This window comes from Podarcis raffonei, chromosome 1 (assembly GCF_027172205.1).
Source record: "Podarcis raffonei isolate rPodRaf1 chromosome 1, rPodRaf1.pri, whole genome shotgun sequence".
Classification (NCBI taxonomy): domain Eukaryota; kingdom Metazoa; phylum Chordata; class Lepidosauria; order Squamata; family Lacertidae; genus Podarcis; species Podarcis raffonei.
The window spans coordinates 110,733,426-110,756,446 of record NC_070602.1 but is presented as its reverse complement, the minus strand read 5'-3'; the positions used below and the strand labels follow the sequence as shown (position 1 = coordinate 110,756,446).

Sequence of the window (23,021 nt, the reverse complement as noted above, 5' to 3'; positions counted from 1 at the left end):
AACTGATACCTTCATTTCAAATTGCAGAATATCCTTCCTCCTTCCACATCTCTATTATACACTAGCTGTCTCCTTATTGTAGTCCTGTAATGTTAACATATTATTATTTATTAACATGAACGTAACAGCAATTCTCTGAGACATGAGTAGGCAGATTTCTACTGGTTAAAATAAATTTATTTTCAGCCCAACCAGTTTCTTTGTAGTGAGTCATCTAAATTAAAATGTAAATGCAATACAATGTTTCCTTCTGATAACACAGAAGCAGGATACATAAACTCTGAAATATTAAGACACAGCACACCATATTACACATAAAACATGTTTTTCCATTTCAAGTTTATTAAAACTTTAGCAGTACAAATGATCCAGGCTGTGGATTATCAAAAGACCAAACAGAAGTCCACATTAAAAAAAAAATGTTCCCCAACATGTCTCTAGAACCTGGAGGCAGAATGGAAACATCAAGTTCATCAAATTATCCATGTCTGTCTTCATCAGTCCCAGCACTCGATTCATGATCAGATTTTTTATCTTTACCACGGGCACGATCTCGCTCCTGATTCTTAGATTTTTGGTTGACCTCTTTTTCTTTTGAGGACCGGGACCTGTCTTTTTCCTTTTCCTTACTCCTGCGTGAAGATGATCTTTTCGATTCCCTGTCCTTGCTGCTTCGTCTTTTCTTTGAATCAGGACTCCTATCCTGATCTCTACTGGACTTTTTGCTCTTATTGGTCTCTGAGCTACTACTGTCACGGCTTTTAGAACGCCTTCTTTTTTCAGCATCATCTTTTTTGTGAGAACTTCTGTGCTCTTGATTCCTATGCCGGTCCTTACTTCGACTTTTCTCCCTCTCAGAGCTCTGTGACTCCTTCCTCCTTTTGTTTTCTTTCCCTTTAGATCTTTCTGGTGTGCCTTTTCTGTCTCTACTTCTTGATCTTCCCCTTCTTTTTACTTCTCTATCTTTGTGTTTTGAATAATCTTTACTTCTGCTGCGGTCTCGTTCTTTACTTCGGGACCTGGCTCTTTTCCCTCTGTCTCCACTTTTGCTTCGCTCTCTGGTCTTACTATTTGAGCTGTGTTTGCTTTTAGATGGTTCACGTTCTCTGCTCTTTGACTTTGTATGCTTTTCTGTATCTTTACTTTTAGTATGATTCTGACCGTTAGTTTTAGACCCTCCCCTTTTATTTTTCTCTTTACTTCTGCTCCTTTCTCTTCCTCTAAAATCATTGGATTTCTCTTTGTCTTTCTCTTTCTCATAGTCCCTCTCTTTGCTTCCTGATCTCACTTTCTTTTCTTCATGTTTGCTGTGTTTTGAGTCCCTCTCCTTACTTTTTGACACCTCTTTGCTTTTGCTCTGACTTTTGGATCGAGCCCTTTTTTTGGCTTTGCTTTTGTTATGCTTGTCTTTGTCCTCCTTCTCAGAATTCCTCGTCTCTCTGTCTTTACTACTAGATTTGTGGTCTTTTGATTTCTTTTCTTTTCCTTCCCTCCTATTTGGGCTCTCAGAAATTTGCCTGTGGTCAGATGCTTTCCTTTCTTTTCCTCTTCCTGGGCTTTTTTGATTTGCAGCATCCTTCTTGTTCTCATTAACTTCACCCCTGGGGAAAACATACCATATATATATATTTCTGCATTTTGTTATGAAAAGGTGAGAACTAGAAAAGTCAAAAGAGGAAATGCCGTATCAGTGACTGAAGCTGAATCTGCATTACAATCACAATTATTCTTTATAGTTGTTGCACATATCTCTGCTGGCTACAAACTGAAGGAAATTCAAGGTGATAAAGTAACTTATTGTAATTTGTGCATGTTCAAGTCATGCACGTCTGCTGACATGCGTACCGTTTTCAGCAACAAAAGGGGGTGGGGCAGAATGGGCGGGCTTATGCATGCCCCACTCACATGCCTAGGAACACAACCCCTGAATAAATAGGGAGTTGCTTGTACTTAGTATATGCTCTATTGTATACACACTGAAACTGGAAAAGATGTATGTAAGAGTCAAAAAGTAATGCAAATTCTAAGACTACTTCTTACTTATCTCCCTTTATCCATCTTTCTCCGCTTGATATTCTCATTCTTTGAGCTCTTTGCATTTCTTGTCTCCAGTGTGGTGGAGTCTCACTGCGCCTAAAACGATCTCGTGACCTGGATCTTGAAGGTGTTCGGTAGCGCTTTGAAAAGAAAAAAAGTTAGATAAAAAATGTGTACCAGTATGCTAAAAACAAATTACTTTACCAAAAGAAAAAGAAAAGCATATATATTTAAAAGCAAAACAGTCACTCTGAGGATTGCATAATTTTGGCTACATCAGGCTCCTATCATTCAATCCCAACAATAAGAGTTATGAGATTTTAAATGTTCTTAAGCCAGGCCAGGAGCAAATTTAGGCCTGTGCTTACAAGAATAGCTTATGCTATTCAGTGGAACAGATCTGCTGTTACCCACATAGGTGCAAATAACCTCAGAAAATGAATACTGCATAGAGAGGAGCAAAGGAATGCAAGAGTAATTCTTTCAGATAAAAGAAAGCAGAGAAACCCTTAAGTAATATATCTAAGTCAAAACTGACAAAAGACACTGTGCTCTATGTGTCTAAGAACTGCCCGCCTTAAAATGCTGTTGAGCTGGTGGGCAGCTTACTGGAATTCAAAACAAAAGCTTGCAAAAACTCGCTCTTTCATTAAATAACTAGTAGCAGCATTCAGGGTTGGTGGAATCTAGTGTTTGTGGGAGACATAGTGATAGGTACCCTACACAGCTCTGCCATTCATCCCCAAAATCCTTCTCTCCAAAACTTCTTCAGTGTATCCATAAAAAAGGAACAATTACTCTTAAATGTTGTTATGGAACAAGATCACTGTATTACAGGGTAAAAGCTGTCAAAATGCACAGAATAAATCACAAGAAAGGACATACCCGTGGTCCTCTTCCTTTAATTTTTCGGCCAGATCTAGTCACTAACAGCCTTCTCTGATATGTTGATTGACAGTTTGATGGGTTACTAGAAAGGAGGAAAAAGACTTCACTGTAGTTCTGGGATGGTTCTAAAGATGATTCTAGTGCATGCTCTAGTTATATCCCGTTTGGACTACTGCAATGCGCTCTACGTGGGGTTACCTTTGAAGGTGACTCGGAAACTGCAATTATTCCAGAATGTGGCAGCTAGACTGGTGACTGGGAGTGGCTGCTGAGACCATATAACACTGGTCCTGAAAGATCTTCATTGGCTCCCAGTACATTTCCGAGCCCAATTCAAAGTGTTGGTGCTGACCTTTAAAGCCCTAAACGGCCTCAGTCCTGTATACCTGAAGGAGCGTCTCCACCCCCATCATCCAGCCCAGACACTGAGGTCCAGCGCTGAGGGCCTTCTGGCGGTTCCCTCACTGCGAGAAGTGAGGTTTCAGGGAACCAGGCAGAATGCCTTCTCGGTAGTGGCGCCCACCCTGTGGAACGCCCTCCCAGCAGATGTCAAGGCAGTAAACAACTATTTTACTTTTAAAAGACAACTGAAGGCAGCCCTGTTTAGGGAAGTTTTTAATGTCTGATGCTGCATTGTTTTTAATATTCGGTTGGAAGCCGCCCAGAGTGGCTGGGGAAACCACTAAATATTCACTTCATGGCAAAAGATTCAAAGGCACAACTGTGAGGATTAAGAAGACAGTGGGTAAAAGCCAACTGTGATCATCTACCAATTGAAGAGACACGGTGTAACAGATTACTCTTCCTGCACCACCCAAATTTGCTTTAGAGGGTTGGGGGTTGGGAGAGGAACAGGAAGTCTGCTTGCATGATATAGGACAACCTTACCAAAAATTGATTTCAAAACACCTCCATCCTAAGGAAATATCACTGAAATCATTGGCGGTAGGCCTAGGAAGATTACTGTCTTTTTTTATTGCAAAATTCATTTAATAGATCCCATTGCAGTTAAGCATGTGTAAAAGTGCCAGCACATAGTAAATAACCGAAGTCAACATCAAGGTAATTCACATGGACCACAGCTTGGAGTTTCTCATAAGTCTGCAGTTATGATCAAGTACAACTTTACCTCTCCCTTTCCTTCTCTCTGCTCTTGGTCTCTTTTTCCTTTTCATCCACTTTAGGAGGACTTTTTCTCATAAGGAATCTGTTTTCTGGTACAGGAGGAATCTCTTCAGGACGGACTGTGGAAAGTGGCTGTGATTCAGGATTTTCTGTTTCACTTTCACTGGCTGAGCTTCATTGATAAGAGAACAAAAGTTATATGCATCTGTTTTAAATGTTACATATGTTTCTTTTGCAATTCGCATATGCCAAAACAGGAACTTCAAATGCACTATTTTTAAGAAACTATTGTTGAAGATGAAACAAAGGTATTTAATATTTTAATATGTATTCTGCCAAAATAAAATAAAGTTGAGACTTCAGAGGCAAAAATCTTTTTGCACCGGGTTTATATTCAAAATATATCCCTTCTTTAAGCTAAATCCCCTTCCCAAATACCTGTAGTAAAACAAAGAAAAGGAAAAGTCACTGTCACGAGGCTGACTCTGTGGCAGCACCCCACCCATCTAGCTATGCCTGCATGGTTGAACCTAAGCTAGTAACTACAGCAGGGGTAGGGAACCTCTGGCCTGCCGGCCAAGCCTGGCCCCCCAGGAGGTTGGCCCATAAAGCTAGCTTCCCCAAACTATGTCCACCTATCCATCAGCTGACATGAATAGGTTCTGTCAGGTGATGGGTGGGATTCAATCCTGCTGGGATCTGCTTTGCAAACATGTTCTCTGTGCTCCCAGAGCATACCCCTGCAGTCAGCAAGACTGTACTCTCTCTTCACCAGTTGTTCCCTACAAGCCCTTTTGTAAACAGTCGTGCCCTGCTTTAAATCTCCAAAAATCGGAGGTATAAATAGCAGTGTGGGGTTGTTTGCAAAAGGGCTTTCAAACAGCCTCATGCTGCTCTCTGAATCAGGGCTTCATAGCACAACACCATCTATACTGAAAGAAGCAGGCAAAAGGCTTGTTTTCTTGTATTTTTAATATTTTATTGGAAGCCACCCAGAGTGGCTGGGGAAACCCAGCCAGATGGGCGGGGTATAAATAATAAATTATTATTATTAAAAACATGGTGCAGATATAAGAATCTGGCATGCCAGATAAAAAAATACCCCAACACCAAAGGGAAAAAAACTGCTTACAGAGGGAAAAGATTATTGTTGCCTGGAAATGCTTAATTCTGTAGCAATGATAAAGCTAAGGGAACATGGATATTAGTGCCTGGATTAGAGAGCACATGAAACTGTAGGCAAGATAGGCTCTGAGCTTTCTAAATAGAGGAAGTGCTGGATAAAAGTATTTTTGACAGGACTATATAAACAATAAAAAGTTAAGTACTTCACAAGAATAAACGAACAAAATAAAACATCCTGGTTGCCTGTTGTTTGTGATCCAATGTTGTGTCAACAAACATAGTATGGGGTGAGCTAATGTTGGGCAGATTCGTTCCACTGTAAAAAAAAATTCAAAAACCCATTAAAACTAAATATTTCAGATTTCATTCTAAACTCCACCTGTACAGATATGCAAGAATTTTTATTTTGGTGGAGAGCATGTTGGAGATTAACAAAGAACTATTTTATTTTTGTAAGACATGAAAATGACATGGAAGAATGCACTACTGATTCTTCTGAGCCATTTCCATCTAACTGTAGCACAGGAAGGTAGGTGTTGTTTTTTCAAGTCTCAAAAATAAATCCCTCCCCGCAGCCTGCCTGCATGTACCTCTTCTTGCTCTTCTTTTTCTTCTTCTTCTCTTTCTTATGTTTCTTGGAATTTTTTTTGTGCTTCTTTTTCTTTTTCTTTGTTTTTTCCCCAGAAGCACTTTCAGAATCAGATGATGAATCAGAAGAAGATTTTGAATCACTTGAACTTTCAGAATCGCTGGATGAGGATGATGACTTGCGTCTTTTCTTCTCTTCTTTCTTGGCTTTAAATTAAAACAATAGACAAGCAGTTACCAAACAAAACCTTCAAAAGCTTAGGAGAACAGGTATGTTTTCACTGTGGGTTAGAATTCCATTTATGTTGTGGCCACCCACACATCCAGCAGGAGGGAATGCCACAGCTGGGGTACCATTATAAAGAAGGGACTATCCCATGTTGTTACAGAATGAGCTACACTCGCAGGTGGCACAGTGAGAAGACTCTCCCCAACTTTATTCAGGCAACGTTTTTTGGTCTTTGTTCTTGGTCTTCCCTGGGGTCACCAAGCAAGAGGCCCACTAAAGCATGGAAGCTGGGTTAGGAACAGGAGCTCACTCAGCTCACAATGAAACAATTATCACAGCAGAAAAAGAGGGAGGTATCTGAATGCTTGGAGGAACTCCTCTAACTCTGCTGAGTAAACAAACCAGCCAAATGAGGGCTAAGCATACTCAGGAGCCATGGTTGGAAAAGCAGGGGAAAGAGAATAGAAGTGGCTGGATATATTGAAAGAAGCAGGCTGAAAGCTTCAAAATGTCGTCTATCAGCCTGAAAGCGTCAGAAGTGACTTGCTAAGAGTGGGAAAGAAGCACAGTAGGGGAAGGAGGAAGATAGAGGAATTGGAGCAAGAGACAACTGAGGAAGAACACATATATAAGGAAGGCACAAATAACCATCCCGCTGTTTGGATAGGTGATTTCAAGGCTCATATTTCCTGATACACATAAATCTCTGCAGGCAGGGATGGAAGAGAGTTGGCCATAGAAAACCAAACTTCTAATCTGTAATGGAGCTGGGCAAGAGAACAAGTGGTGAAAAGCCAATGATGGAGAAGTGAGAGCCAAGTGAGAGGCATGGAGGAAGGAAGAAGACAACAAGGAAGATCTCCTAAAAAAACCCTCTAACTCTCAAGAGGAAATCAGAGCTATAATCCCCTGGGAAGGCATTTTTTCCTTCACGGGGAGACAAATTTTGTTGCAGGCCCCATTTGCTCCCTCCAACAGCAAAATAGGTGCCTATCAGTTTTGAAGCAAACCAGAGCCGCACACAGATGTTAGTGGCTTCTACATACAGAAGGGGCTCTGTAGGTGTTCAGAAATATATAGTTAGCAAATTGAAACAAAAAGCAAAGAAAAAAGCTCCCAACATGTTCAGTGATCTCCAGGAGCCGCAGAATTCAAAATGCTTGGAAACGGAGGGTGTGTGTGTTTTGCCTCCTTTAGTTTTTAACAACCTAAGCATTGTGAAAGAGGGCATAACTTGTTATATGCAGCTCTGATGAAAAACACACATCTTTGGGCATGGAGGCCAACTACAACATTTTGCTTCAAGCTCCACTTGTTATTTATTTAATATACTCTTTGTTACTCCTACTTCAATGACAACAATTTACAGAACCGAGATTCCCAGTTACCAATCTTCTGAGTTAGATCTGACACACCTCTTACAAAACTAGAAAAGATACAACCTTTAAAAACATTTTAATAAAAGAGACAACCTTTAAAAACATTTCACTCTTACCTTTGGATTTTTGGATTAGTTCGCCACAACTTAGTATTCGTACTTCAGCATAAGGTTTACTAGATGCATCTGTTTTCTGGTTTTCTATTTCTCTTACAACATCTTGACCCGAGATTACTTGTCCAAACACAACATGAAGCCTAAATGATTAAAGCTTAATTTTAAAAGCTGACTAGTATCTATGTCAGACTGAAATTTTTAAGTAGCTATCCAATTAACTTTTCCAAATGCAAGTAAGATACAAGGGCACTTACCCATCAAGATGAGGGGTAGGTTTGGTTGTTCTTTTGATTACATCAAGGGAAAGAATGACAAAATATAGTATTAGTATTACGGAGATAAACTTGTTGTATTAAGCCATAAATGAGAAGATATAAGCAGATTCAGGAGGTATTAAACTGTAGTTCAAATATCAATGCATTACGAAGTTGCAAACTTTAATAGTATCTTAAATTTGAAGAATTGTTACAAATGTATGTGGGTTACAGTATTCAATCCCCCTCACCTCATGTTTCAGCCAATTCTCACTACAGTGGTACCTTGGTTTACAAACAGCCTAGTATACGACCATTTTGGATTACGACCAATTACAACCTGGAAATGAGTGCTCCAGGTTGCGTTGTTGGGGTTTTTTTGGGTATACAACGGGCCCTGGCTGCAGGAGGCCTTTGTATATGCCACCTGCGCTGCCCAGATCGGGCCTCCTGCCTCCCTAAGTGGCACCACGCTGTGGGGCTAGGCCTCGCCATCGCTGCCTGGATTGGGCCTCCGCCTTTTTTCCTTCCATATCTTCCCTTTCGCCATTCATCTGAGCCCCCCCCCCCCCCGGTCGTAATTTAAGCCTTTTTCCCGCCTGCGTTTTCCCTTTCGCCATTCATCAGAGCCCCCCCCAATCGTAATTAAGTCCTTTTTCTTCCCGCGTCTGTCCTTTCGCCGTTTATCTGAGTTCCCCCATCATAATTAAGCCTTTTCCCCACCCCCTTCTGCCCTTGCGCCGCTCATCTGAGCCCCCCCCCCCGTAATTAAAGCTTTCAGTTTCTGATTGCAGTGTTCTGAGGTGATATTTGGTGCTTGTGTTTTTGCTATTTTTTGTTTTTGTTTGTGTGGCTTTTTCATTTGTGTGTCTGTGGATTGTTTTTTGTTTATGATTGAGTGAGTGAGTACGGAAAGCCCCCCATCCAAACAATGACTATCATCAGTGCAGGTAAGAAAAAAATTTAATTTTCATTTTTATCATCTACAATACTGTTTTATTTATTTCCTAGTACAGTACATTGATTATTGCTTTCATTTTATGGATCAATAGTCTCGATAGATAGTAAAATTCCTGCGAAATTTCTGTTTTAGGGGTTGCTTTTCATCGTCTGGAAGGGATCAATCCATTTTCCATTACTTTCTATGGGAAAGCACGCCTTGGTTTAAGTCCGCTTTGGTTTAAGACCAAATCCAGAATGGATTAAGGTTGTAAACCAAGGTAGCACCGTACCAGAGATGGGAACACTGAGGTTTTATTACAAACGAGGAGTATATAAATGTTGTGAAATAAAAAACAAAACAAAAATATGTCCAGATGTTCCTGCATAAAAATGTGCCCCCACAAAAAAAATATGTGTCAGGAAAATATCTAACTAGAACCCTTTTGTCTATCATCTAGTTTTCTTTTTGAAGGGAATATTTTGCAAGAAGAAACATCCAGTGATGTGAGCCCTCACTTGTAGTCAGAAGTGATAGTTTACACACAAGTTCATCACCTTGCTGAAAATTTAGCCTCCTCCCACCATAAAAACAAAACAAAAACAAAAAACAAACCCCGAGAGGACATGCTGCCAACCTTCAGAAGTATGATCCTCCTGGTGTGTTGTTGAAATTATACCCCTAATACATAAATTTTATTTATGATCAAGCAAATGAATGTTTTGAGTATACATTTATTTCAGAAAAGGTAACTTAGTTTATAAGAACTATACTAATAAGTCAACGTTTATAACTATTCCTCTAAAAGCAAGTAACTGACCAACTAAGGTGGCACAGAGAAAGGGTGATGAGGCAAAAAGGAAAAACAAGGAACTGCAGGCAGGCAGAGGAGGGCAGAGAAAGATAACATTTCTGAAGGTACAGTCCCCAATATGTTACCCTACCTACAACTCCATTTAACTGAATCTGGTAAACCCAAGGTTGTCTCTGATTGAAGTTTATCGAAGAAAAAAATATTTAATATTTTCATTGCAAAGACTTGTCTCTTTCTGCTGTCTGAATAATTCTGTGCAGAAACTATTTCACTCCTGAAATGAGGAGTGTGTAGGGCTCAAGTCTGCACCCTTCCTTCCTCCACACTAAGGGCATACACTGATGAGTAAACCTACTATCCACACATAGACGCAGAGAATAGAACATACAAATCACAAGCCTGTTTCTTATTTAACCACATACAGCACCTTGGTGTTAAGAGTAGCATCTGAAATGGCCCTTTATTACTCTTCAGTAAGGCTTGGTGTAACTAAAACATAGCTTGCTCTGACAGATTTAAAAATCTCATGCTAAACGAACACTACCACTTACAGCCTACTTATATTCTGCAATGGCCACTGGCTACATACAGAAGTCTTGACTATAAACTCATGTTCAGCTTTTCATCAGAAAACACACGGCAGAGTACATTCCGACTGCCAATAGTCTACCATCCAGGCAATGATTAGGCCCATACCTCTTAGCTTCAATATTGGTAAAGAACCAGGTGTTCCCATATGTTAGGAGATAGTGATAATTACTCCCAAGTTAATCCTGATTCTAAACACAGCAGGGCTAAATAGTCAAACTTATCCCATATAATCTTTTATTTGCTACCTCCAATAAACATTTAAGAGCAAGTTAAGTTTGATATCTTTTAAAAGTAGTCATGCTTTCTAAATGGAAAAGGAGTTAGCTGTTTCACCTGTTCCAAGCTCTAAAATGTAAACTGTAAGGACTACCATCCCAATGCTGAAGAAACACAGTGGAGCTGCATGATACTTACATAAAAAACTGTGAACCATTTGTATCTTTCCCTCTGTTGGCCATTGAAAGGAGAAATTCTTTGTTGTGCTTTACAGCAAAGCTTTCATCTAGAGAAAGCGTTCCAATTACTTCAAAATTCCAAGTATGACCTTGCATTGGCATTTCTTTAGAATTTCAAATTAGGATTGTCAAACTGCACAAATGTATCATTGTAGTGCCAAACAGCATTCAAATAGATAAAAATAAAGACAGAGGTATACAGTATAATTCTCAGTCTAATGCACAAAAATGTAAATACTATTTACATATAGACTCAACTATATGTCAAGTCAAGACCATTATATAAGATATAAATGTATAAGTGAAACTGTCTCTTGATATTCAGTACAGCTGCTTAGTAAGACCAGTGCATTTTAAATTCATTCCAATTAGCACAAGCACACCAGTGTGTTTTTGTGCAAAGGAGCTCACTGCATGTCATTTATAAAAGTGTAGAAAGTGACAGAAATAATGTGGGGAAAGAAAGCTTGTAAAAGCACCTATGTACAAGGTGGGCAATTTTGAAATTTAAAACTAAACCTAACAGAAAATTCTATTTATTTGTGCAAATGCAGTCTTGTGCAATAGACTTGCTTATAACAGCTCTGAACCATAATAGCTTGATCGTCATGAAAACTTGAAATAAAAGTATTTTAATTGTCATCACACAATTCAAGTTTTCTAAATCATAAACTGAACTGGTTAGCCAGTAAGCATCAACAAACAGCTACCTTGCAAAGGCAAAGTGTAAGACCCCATTCACTAGCCTACTTGGGCCAACTGCTACTTAGCATTAATCTCTCAGCCAGACTGTCCAGTCATCTTAAAGATCAGACTGATGACTGGGATGATGTTCTATTTTCTCTCAGGATAATGAAGTGTAAGTAAGATTGAATGGAGGGTTGTTTTGGTTAGTCACCATCAATGAGATGGTGAAGGGTGGGTAAAGGGGAAGAGAAGTTAGATGAATATGAGATACAGAGTTATCAAGCTTCTTAATAAGAGAACTACCACCTCAATAGAAAAAAGAGGAGATCCATTGGGTAGAAGAGGAGATGTAAGACAGGGAATTGTAATAATAATTATAATTCCTGAAAATTTTACAACAGCACTCTGAATCCCTAGGATAGGGCACTCTATGACCTGTAATAAATAAATTTGCCAGCAGTTTTGGGGCCAAAAAATGCAGTTTGCCTAATATACATATTCTTAAACCAATGACTGTGACTGGGAGTTGCAGGCTAACCTGATAAAAGACTATGCTTACCTTCAAAAAAGCCACCATAAATTGATTCTCCTCCTCTCCCATTTCCTTGTATTAAAAGAAAAATGTTATTACAAATGAGAATCTTACCATTAGGGATTCTTTACTGATGAGTGATTGGAGCCAGTCAAAGAGGGTTACATCATATCCTATTAGCTGAGACAGGAAAACTCTATTGCAAATATGCATGCTATCTCCTCCCATTTCAAGAGTGCCTTGAGTTTCCTTTAAATTTAATAACAACAACATCAACTACCTGACCTACAAGAACCATCAGGTTCCAGGGTGGGTTATAACCATGTAAAATTCAGAATTAAGAACAGTTGAAACAGATTCATCGCAGGGTATAGGGTAGGTCTGTGACTGGCTCCAGAGCCCATCAGAAAAATAACAAATGTGTATCATATAAATTCAAGGTTAAAGCTATCACAGAAAAAAATCTTACTAAAGGGAACCTAAATTTTGATGGAGCTACACAAATCTTAAGATAGACTTTCATGAAGCAGAATGAGGCTATTCCACATTTTCTTTAAATTTCTGTTAGTAAATCTAGTTGTTTTTAACAAAATGAATGGGCATTATTATTTTAGTCATGTTCATTATAAAAGCACTTGGCTTCAAGAAATTACGAAAATGCATTCTTGAAACACATTTCCATTTAATAGTCCTGTCCGATGCCTCATGTGCATCTCACTGAGAGCCACAGCTTATCTTAAAACCAGATTTATTCGTGAATGTGGCCCTCTTGTGGCTTCTTCCTCCCCACACCCAACCTCTGTAGGACATCCACATAAATCAAACAAGTCATGCTAAGTATTGCTGTGTCATTTGAATAGAGACTGCGGTTTGTCTAAAAGACACAAACCACAGCCTGACGAAACATGGGGGGGGGGGGCATGTAAGAGGCCATGTGCCAGCAAGGGGAGATGGGACACATTTACCATTAAATCATGGCTGAAGACAAGCTAAGTGACATGCAAACCAGAGCATTCTATCCTGACAGAGAAGCTGCAATATCAAGTGCTTTATTCAGGAGGAAGAGAGCATGACCATTCAAATAATAACTTCATACACATTTGTATACTCGGCAAATACTATCTGATATCATTTAGCCAATGTCATACCTTCACTGAAGTCACCTCCTTGGATCATAAAATCTTTTACAACTCTGTGAAACAAACAACTCTTGTAATGTAATGGCTTCTGAGTTGATTTTCCTGTACCTTTTTCACCTGCAGGGGGGGAGGAAAGTTAACCCATTAGCTTTTAATGGAGAACCCCTCAGGTACAACAGAAATCAGCTGGAAATCAGCTCCTGATCTATCTGACTTGGACATTCTACTTGTTGAAGCCTATAAAAGAAAAAAAAAGTTGCAATACAGTACCAACAGAAAGGAACCCCCTTATTTACTACATTTAACTCAAATCATAAGGACACTGAAAATAAATACTGTGGGTTGCATTCAAAGTAGCACTATGTCATGGTCCTGTCAGCATAAGGATGTCTGCTTTTGCAACAGGACTTCCACCTGCTTCTCACAAGCTTTAATGACTGTGCAATGTGGGGAATTGTGGTAGGTACTTTTTTGCATCCTTGCATAAACCACACCTGGCAAAATCCCCTCTTCTACACAATTGCTGAAGCTATAGGAGCCCTGTCCATTTCTATATCTGGTGGTACCAGTTGAGTATGATCCACTTGTGTGTCCAATGCAGCAGTTCAAACCCCCAAAGGCAGAAAACAGTCTTCAATTCCGACTTCACCATCCTCATCAATGTACTGTGTCAAGCTGTGTTACTTTACACTCAAGTTCATGGATGGCAAGAGTCAATAAATCATCAAGTGAAGAGTGACACATATAACCCCTGCCCTTCTTTAGGCTTGGAAGAAGGCAGCAATTCTCCCTATCCTGGCACTAAGCTTGAGAAGCAGTTCAGTGCATGATTAAGGAAGAGCCAAGTCGGTAGCGCTCATAAATTTGGGCTGGCTATGAAAGCCAGCCAAAATTTGTAGAACTATGATGGATTAATTAATTCTGCATATATGAATTTATACCAAAATATAGAAAATCGTGTATGAAAATGTATCTTCATTTTCAGTACACAAAGAAACGAACATCAAAGTCATTCATTTCATATTTTATTACCAGGATTTTCTTGGTATACCATTTGGAGGAACCAGGAACAATTCAAATTATTCAAGTGAGGAAATATACAAACCTGTACAAAGGCAGCGAAAGTTCTCACATGTCTTTGGGCAAACATCTGAAAACAGCTCAAAGACAACTCTGCCAGCTAAAAGAAAAAGAATGAATGAATGAATAAGTCATCAATAAAGTAATGTCATCATGCTTAAGACGCACTTGTTTCAACTGGACATAGCTGTGTGTTATAGGGTTTAGGCCAGAAGCATCTCTCTTACCAGGTGTGTTGTTGATGGCTATGTCAAAAAAGCAACGAGGTCTCTGGCTTTTCACTCCCATGGCTTCAAATTTTGAAGACTGTTAACAAAGAAGCGAGTTCTATTAAATTTGAAGACTTTTAAAATGAAAACTTCAAATATGAAACTCTAACGAACAACAAAAAATAGGGAAGAAAGTAGTCCCTCCCCTTTCCATGTAGAGATAAAGCTATGCAAACAATGACAGTGATGAACACAAGTATATGGACTGTGATTGCTCTCAAGGACTTTGGAATGGTAGGCTACTGAGTATGGCAGACATGACAACATAGGGCAAGCTGAAACCAAGTGGCTCTCAACTCCAAAGTTCATACCATGTTGGGGATAAATTACAAGTAGAAGGATGATGGAAAAAAGTAGGGATGGGGCAGCAAATAAACACTTGGTGCCTCCTTGTCTCCTCCAAGTCATTCTTAGCTACTTATTCCAGAAATGTATCCCTCACCACCCAGCCAGCACCAATGCAATCAGAAACATTGCATGGCAGATATTCTAATAGATGGAGACAAGATGAGAGAGAGTAGCCATACGTTTCTAGCAATTTGATTTTCCGTTAAAACTTTCCAATAACCTGAACTGACTGGGATCTGAGTTACTATGTTTGTATGTTTATTTAGTAAACAGAAAATATTAGTAAACCATCTTAAGTTTTACATGCTGTATAACTATCCCAATGTTTTCCGTTTTATGGGAAATATTTTGTTGAGGGGGGAGGATTCAATAAAGCATGTTAAAGTGCTTTATTATATGTATCAACATCTGAAAAATTGCAATATTGAAAATGCCCAATTTTCAATAAAGGCTGTCCTTTATCATACTATCGTATTTTTCACTCTATAAGGCGCACCAGACCACAAGACGCACCTAGTTTTTGGAAGAGAAAAAAAATATTCTGAATTTCAGAAGCCAGAACAGCAAGAGGGATCGCTGCACAGTGAAAGCAGCAATCCCTCTTGCTGTTCTGGCTTCTGGGATAGCTGAGCAGCCTGCATTTACTCCATAAGACGCACACACATTTCCCCTTACTTTTTAGGAGGGAAAAAGTGAGTCTTAGAGAGCAAAAAATACCATAATTACTGTTATGAAACAATGCACTTTCATAAATAAGGGAGAGTTTTTAAATGAAAATAACATCTGACACTTCTACCCCACATCATTATCAGTACAACCCGAGTCTACACCCAATGTGAACAGCTGCACCTTCAAAGCACTGGAGCAACTACGAAGTTTTAACTATAATTATTAAACTAGTGATAGATGCTAATAAATGCACTGGCCAGGCCAGCCTCATAGCCCGTGATCTCCCCTAATTTGGTCTTCCCTCCTTTCTCTTGCCTGCATTCATAGCTCTCAAGAGTTGATACAATTATGCAAAGCAAAGGAGGTGCAGGAGGAAGAAGGCATTAGGATCTATGATTCAGAATCCAGCCACAAAGACTGAGACCCTACCAAACTTCCTAGCTTGCCTATGCTATTTGGAAGGGTCCATCCCTGCAGAGGTGGGTCCAGCATAGGCTTCATACTGCAGACTCACAGTAATGTTCAGAAAGTTATTTACTACTTAAGTATAATGCAAAAGGGAAACTGATAATGGAACATAAAACAATATAACATATTATGATGATGTCAGCCATCTTATTAAAAAGTATTAAGCATGAAGACCTTACTTAAATTAAGGTCTATAAAACTATGGGCTGGTTCAGATGTCAATGGTTCTAGTCCTACAAATTATACGTTTTTCTGGAACAGGAACAAGCAACAGGCTTGAGTGCTCCTTTTCCCTCATTTAACTGGTGTTAGAGAGCACATCCTGATTTGCAAACCCAGTTTCTCAGGACACTTAAATATGAAAAGACCAAAGATTACCTGCCCAATATAGGTGTCATGCCCCTCCTTTAACTGTTTTTATGTCACAATATGGCATGACAAGCTCTATTTGGCATGGTATTATTTGCCAAAATATCTGAGGGCAGCAGAACACAGAAGCTAAGGAATTTCCAGCGTGGACAGGTAACTTGATATTGGCTGAACATTGATGCTTATATGTCCTTTGGAAAATGCAAAACAGGAAAATTTAGGTTTTTAAAAGCAGATTACAGGAATTCGAAATACAAACTAGCTACAGACCACAAACACAAATTTACCCTTCTTACATTTTATTTTTTCATTAGTCCGTTCATCAATTCACACTTCCTGAGATTTTTACTCTTTAAAGTTATAATGCAAGGAAACCAGAAATTAGGAGAAAATTTGGTCTTGACACCTTGTTAGAAGCATCTAAGAGTATACCAGCCACTTTCCACTACTAAAATGCACGACAGAGATGGTCCGGAGGGTGGCAACAGAAGCATGGGCCTTTTCTGCAGTGGCTCCCCATTTCTGGAATGCTCTCCCCAGGAACATTCAGCTGACACCTTCATTATACACCTATAGGCACCAGGCAAAAACATTCCTCTTTAACCAGGCCTTTGGCTGATTGATCTCCAATGCCCTTTTAAATGTGTTGTCGAAGGGGGGATTATTGTTTTGTTTCTGTTCTTATTTTTATTATGTATTTATGTATTTTGTGTTTCTTATATTGTAATTTTATGTTGTGTGACCTGCCGAGAACTATGCTTATACAAATTTAATACACAGGACAAATAATACAAGGGTTGCCAGAATAAGGAATGTGGCAGTCTCTTAAGAATTACAGTGGTACCTCGGGTTACAGACGCTTCAGGTTACAGACTCTGCTAACCCAGAAATAGTGCTTCGGGTTAAGAACTTTGCTTCAGGATAAGAACAGAAATTGTGCAGCAGCGGCAGGAGGCCCCATTAGCTAAAATGGTGCTTCAGGTTAAGAACAGTTTCAGATTAAGAACAGACCTCCAGAACGAATTAAGTTCTTAATCCGAGGTACCACTGTATATTACTGCCAGAGTGCAGTGGTTCATGCCATCTACATGCCTTGTTCCTCTTTCACTTCCTTGGCCTGATCACATGGCAGTTACACAATGCCAACTTTGCAGGCTCTCCACTTTATTTCAGAATTACAAACCACTTTTTCTGCTTTGGTGTGTATACAACTAGCATTAGAAAAATCACCTCTTACACTGCCTTACTAAGCCCTAGTAGCACAGTACCCTCCAAGTTCCTCCAAGACATAGGGAAAACTGTGACCATTCTTTAACAATAATTTCTAAACAATTACCGTTAACTACATGATCTCTTGCAGATAATAAACAGCAAGCCCTTAAGATACAAGCATTCTCTGAAAACACTACTCAAGTGTTGTTGCTTTTTAAAGGATTCATGTTCAAATTTAGATTTCTCTAAAACCCTTGAACCTAGGAGCTCTCTCCATGAAATACACAAATATTGTATTAAGGAAATCCAAGGTCTAGAATAAATTTTGCAACTGAAATTTTCAGACAATTTACTTGATATACACAACTGAATCCAACTGCCATATTGAAATTTCTATTTTGTAAATTGTGGTACTGAGCAGACAAGGGACAGTATAAGGTAATGAGGGGAGGACAGAGAAGTGTGTAGAACACTCATCTTTCTTGCTCTCTGATTACCAAAGGATTGATTAGAGTCAAATGATTAGATACATTTTCAAAATTTATCCCTTAGCCAGGAGTGCTAGGAAGTTTGCTCCTTTGAAACTGAAAGCCATGGACTGATTTTCATACAGTGAGTTATTGTTTTATGAGACTATTATATGGAAGATGTTATGACTTTGCTATTAGGGATTGTTGTCTCAATGTTTCATGGTAGATAAGGAAACAAATACGAACTAATGCCCCTTGGTAGTTGATTGTTCACTGTGGGAAACCAAACGCACCAATCTCATAATAGCTGTAATTTATTATTCATGTTTACATATTCATGTTTGAATAAATGGATCCAACATGCTGAGAAGTCAAATTCTGTAAGGGATTCCAGATGTTCTCAATGTTCTTCACAATAAAGAAAAGCAGTCATGACTATGAGTTCCCCATACAGAAATACTAACCTAAGCATTGCTAGCAACTTTGCAAAGAGTGACAGATGGAAGGAACTTAGACGAAAGGCTAAGAACCATTTGAAAGCACAAGGCAGATGTTCCTTCAACAAACTGTTTTGTCTTTCGAACTAACACTCCATCTCTGAGAGGCCTGTAGGATGATCAGCAGCAAGGAGTTGGAGCATGTGGCACTCCTACCTTTTCCCTAGAGGTGAAATGCAAAACTGTATCAAGGCAGAGCTGTGTAGGTAGAACAATCCAAGCCCCTCTGTGCTGAGTGGTGGTGGTGGGGAGGTTTGGACTGGGCAGAGGTGCCCCTCTGTCAGCCTCCTGCTGGTCACCAGAGGTATAGAGCTCCCCCTTTGTCCACCAAGTGTGCAGTGCCACTGACAGCAGGTGGAAAGCCAGGAAACAGCAACTAGAGGAAAGTCCCACACTGAGACCAATCACTGCACCAGCTCTAATCTGCTTGTCCAACCCACCTTGTGCCCTGGTCATTGTAGTTGTTGGGCTGTACATTTAGCACAGAGCTTTCCAAAGTGTGTGTCACAACATGTTAGCGTGTTGGCTGCAGTGTGTCATGTGAACGAACCCTGTGCTCCTCCTGGGGCTGGAAAGGGGTTTGTTTAACCTCTGGTTTGCTAGTAAAATTGAATTACTGTCACAAAATGATGCATGTCTAAAAAGTGTGTCACCAACATGGATAGCTCTGATTTAGCAGTAGCCTCACCACTCCATAAATCCTGTTGGGCTGGGGAGAGGAGTTTGGATTATAAGTCGCACCATCTCACAGCATGGATTTCAGTTGTGCCACACCTGCCAATAAGCTTATAGAAAAGAGTATGGGGAGAGGAAAGGATTCATTCAAAATCTACATCACAGAAGGGTCTGATCTGTTTAGCAGTCAAATAGACTACTGTGTTTACAGAAGTGTGGCCTGCACTCTATGAGGAAGTTTTCTTTTCCAAGGGTTAACTTTTAAGTTCCCTGCACATCAGAACTGTATGCATCAGCATCAAGATTTACTGTAGCCACCAATATTAAACAGAGGAAAATAGATATCCTTGCTGTGAGCTTAGGCAGCAAACCTATGCACATATGCATTGGAGTAAATCCTACTGAGCTCAGTAGGACTTCCTTCCAAGTAAATATGCATAGGACTGGTTAGGTTGTTAGGTTGCTAAATGTGTATTCAGTGCAATCAGTAGGATTCTTTCCCTAGCAAACATGGCTTGGATAGGTAAGTTTGTAAACAATGGATTCCCCACAGGTCAGTCACCATTTTGTGTGTGTGTGTGTGTGTGTAAATAATCAATGTAATACAATAAACAAATAGCTCCTCAAACACAAGAGCAGGAAATCACTGATAAGTTACAGTAAAATTGTTTAAAAACAAAAATATCATAACCAAATCTCTTTTTGTACCTCCGAGTTGGAGATATAGGATATAAACTCCCAACATGCTGCATTTTTTCCTCGATTTTCTGCATTTTTAAAGACTCAAATTTTGTGTTATTTACCCCACTATGGCCAAGTTCCGTAAGTTCTTTTATCATTAGGTTAACTGGAGATTTTTTAGTCTTCTACTGTTGAGCTATGGCGATCTCAGCGGCTAGCCATCATTTTTCAATATTTAAGAAGTGCTCTGTTGGATCAGACTGAGAGCCCATCTAGATTTTAACAGTGGTCAGCTAGATGCCTCTGGAAAGCCAAGATATATGGCATAAAAAGGGAGAAGAGTATCTTTAGCACATAATATTCAAAGCTATACAAGCAGACATGTGGTTTTCCTAGAAAATTTTGAATTGGACAATGTTCCTAGAAATTTCCTGAAAAGTTTTCCATTGCCATAAATTGAGAGAAACTTAATTTAACATGGTTAGCTGACAATTAAACAAAATTGTAAAAGTGTGTCATGATAACTTTACATGTGATATAAATATCTGAAAGGTTTTTCTAATAGCTAAAAATAGTTGAACTGAAATATTTACTGGGAGGAGGATAAGTAACATGCATTTAGTGAGGCTTATATTTTCTATTCAAACAATATCATAGCTTCACTTGAAAATTATTTCAATTACCGTAAAATACTTCCAAATATTTTAAGGCATGACACTGACACATAATCGCAGTCCCTTAGTTCCTTAAAAACAAAGTCCAAATACACCTTTTCTCATTGGAATATGCTCTGACCCTTGATAGTTTTAATGGCTCTTTTTTTTATCTGTTCCAGTGCTATTGCATCCTTTTTGAGACAGGGCAATCAGAACTTCATATGGTATGCCAGTTATGGCTGGAATATGCACTATGGCAGGGGCTGGCAAGGTTTACCTTGCCTGGGCCGGTTCACTCCAGTGGAGATCCCTTCGTAGGCCGGATCGCCCGCACACCCGCGTTTTCCGGCGTCTGTGCAGACGTGATTTTCGGCACTGTGGAAGCGAGTCCCCGTGCCACACTGGTTTAGTGCAGCATGCCAGGACTCGCCGAGTGGGCAGCTCGGTTTAGGGGCAGCTCATGGCAGGTTAAATGACCCCCGTGGGCCTTAGGTTTCCAACCCCTGCACTATGGCAACAGAATTTTATTTTTTAGTCCCTTTCCTAATAATGTCCAACAGCCTACCTTTTTTCACTGCTTCCTCTGTTACAGTGAGCTGTCCACCACTACCGCAAACCTCTTATAGCAGTCAGTCACAACCAATTAAGATCCCATCCATCAACTTTTATCTCAGGTAAGGCCTTTTCTTTCTTTCTTTTGCCTTGGTTTGCATGATTTTACACTTACATTGAAACTCATTTGCCATTTTGCTGCCCCTTCACCACATATGGAGAGTCTACTGTGGCCTTCACCATCCTGAATAATTTGGGAGTCACCTGCAAACTTGGCTGTGATCATTTTGAATGACTTGAAATGCATCAGTCCCAACACACTTCTTCCTTCCAATGATAAATGAACTTGGTGAGAAAGCAAGCCTTACAGATGTTTCTGGAAAGGCCCGTTCCCCTTACATTTCAGAATGCAGTTTCAGAAAGCAAAGCACATTAATCTGCTCCTTTATTTTACCATTGCATACATGTCACACTGCACATAACTTCTTTCCAAACAGAGACGAGCAAAGTGATCCAGTTCTCGAATAAAAGACCCCTACATTGTCAAATAGCCTGTGGTATTTTTTCTGTTTTTATTTTTAAACTTTGTGCTTTCTACTGGAGCCTGTCTGCTATCAACCTGCATACAGCATTTTGGGGCGGGGGCGGGGAGGAATCAGTACAGGTACAACAATATCACGTAGCTTTTTATCACACTTCGGAGTGTGCAAAATGTTTCCTTTGGGCCATGAGTTTACTCGCCTATCCCTCCCCGCTCCTGTGCAAATTTATCCCGCGACTTCTTGCCCCTAGTTAAGGTATTATTTTTAAAGCCAACTGCCAGGCCACCTTCCTTTCCGCCCCCCCCTTTAATTACAGGGACGTGAGCGCCCGCTTTCATTCATAACTATTTGCAACGGTTCTCGAAACCGCCTCCCGCGCGGCCTCCCAAGTTTGCCCACCCGAACCCGTTCCGCGTCTCCCGGAGATTGAATCGCGGGAAGACCCTCCACATTCAAGGCCTCGCGCTTCTCCCTCAAGTCATTCCCAGCCGAGAAACTACCTCTCGTCTTCCCCCCGCCTTCCCCAACGGCCCACCCGGGGACTTGTTGAGGGGGCGACACTCGGGCCGGCCGAGCCCTCTGCGGAGTCGGCCGTGAGGGAACCCGTCCGCCCGCCCCTCGCGAGGCAGATTCAAATGGAGAGAGAGGACCGAGCCCTCTCGCCTCCCGCGCCATTGCTCCCCTTTTCACCCTCACCACGAGGCCCTTAAATATTCGCCGGCGGCGACGCCGCGGCCCCTCAGGCGGAGGAGAGCCTGGCTCAAAACACTCACCCGCCCGCCCGCCCGCCGCCGCGCTTGCCTGCTCGGCCCGGAGTCTCCTTTCGTCGCCGCCGCGCTCTTCACCACCTCGCCGCCGCCATGTTAGGATCTGGTGCAGCACGGACTGCGTCAGTGGAGGAGGGGAGGGAAGCGGGGAAGCCTTGGAGCGGCGAGGGCGGGACGGGGCGCGAGCGAGGATGTCTGCCGAGGAGAGCGGGCTGGAGGGGAGCCCTCGGGCGCCAGGGCCCTCTCTCGACCTCTTCAGAAAGGGGGGGACACCAAGACGGGAGGAAGATCAGATTTGTCCGACTCGCCGCCCCTTTTGGCGCGCACGCCCAAATCCCCTCCACCCTCCAGGCCGGAGCTCCAGCGCCTGCCCCTCTTCTCTGGGGATATAGAGAAGGAAGGGAAGGCAAGCAAACGGAGAGTGGCGGGGGTGTCCAGCCGCCTCACCTCAACCCAAACGATGCGCTCAGTTTTTAGGTTTGCCGTAGGCTTTCCTCCAAACGCCCTAGGATTCAAGTTTCCAGTCCTCTTGACGGCTCTCTCTGGCTCATTTTACTTCGGCTGCACCGCTTTGCGATCCATGGAGCGCTTAGGGGTGGTAGACAAACGCATGCCGCACACATTGGTAGGGGCACGTTGTATTTGGCATACATACATATTGGTATTTATTATTATTTATTAAATGTTCTTAAAAAAAAAGTAAACTTGCAGGAAGGTCAGGCCGACCCACGTCGGGAGAGGGGAGCATCAACTTCCCACACCGCAAACTGAAGGAGGGGAAATGGTTCTAAATATTGTCGAGGGGTTCAGGCTGCAAGGCTACACCTTCTGGGAGGGAGTCTACTTTTGTGTTAAACGTGCAATTTT

At 40.9% G+C, this 23,021-nt stretch overlaps 1 protein-coding gene across 2 annotated transcripts; it reads right to left on the bottom strand.

Moving 5' to 3' along the window:
• Nucleotides 1–322: 322 nt before the first annotated feature.
• On the bottom strand, nt 323–22,431 carry PPIG (peptidylprolyl isomerase G). Of its 2 annotated transcripts, none has more exons than XM_053409142.1 (13): nt 22,165–22,431; nt 14,207–14,285; nt 14,005–14,079; nt 12,909–13,016; nt 11,788–11,832; nt 10,501–10,588; nt 7,742–7,771; nt 7,488–7,627; nt 5,766–5,970; nt 4,055–4,222; nt 2,923–3,007; nt 2,041–2,177; nt 323–1,601 (listed from the first exon to the last, which is right to left on the bottom strand). In XM_053409142.1, the coding sequence occupies exons 2-13, from the start codon at nt 14,265–14,267 to the stop codon at nt 479–481; spliced, it is 2,265 nt and encodes a 754-aa protein (XP_053265117.1). In that variant the 5' UTR covers nt 14,268–14,285; nt 22,165–22,431; the 3' UTR covers nt 323–478. The 2 variants fall into 2 exon arrangements, with proteins under 2 accessions (XP_053265117.1, XP_053265127.1); XM_053409152.1 differs by lacking the exon at nt 22,165–22,431 and adding an exon at nt 18,249–18,423.
• Between the last annotated feature and the right edge of the window lie 590 nt (nt 22,432–23,021).

Excerpts from the sequence above, each read along its gene's own strand:
- PPIG (XM_053409142.1), bottom strand. The coding sequence starts at position 14,267 with ATGGGAGTGAAAAGCCAGAGACCTCGTTGCTTTTTTGACATAGCCATC. Across the intron at positions 13,017-14,004 it reads CTTTCGCTGCCTTTGTACAG|GTGAAAAAGGTACAGGAAAA; the intron begins GTTTGTATATTT and ends CCCCCCCTGCAG. Across the intron at positions 7,628-7,741 it reads CCTACCCCTCATCTTGATGG|GCTTCATGTTGTGTTTGGAC; the intron begins GTAAGTGCCCTT and ends TTAATCATTTAG.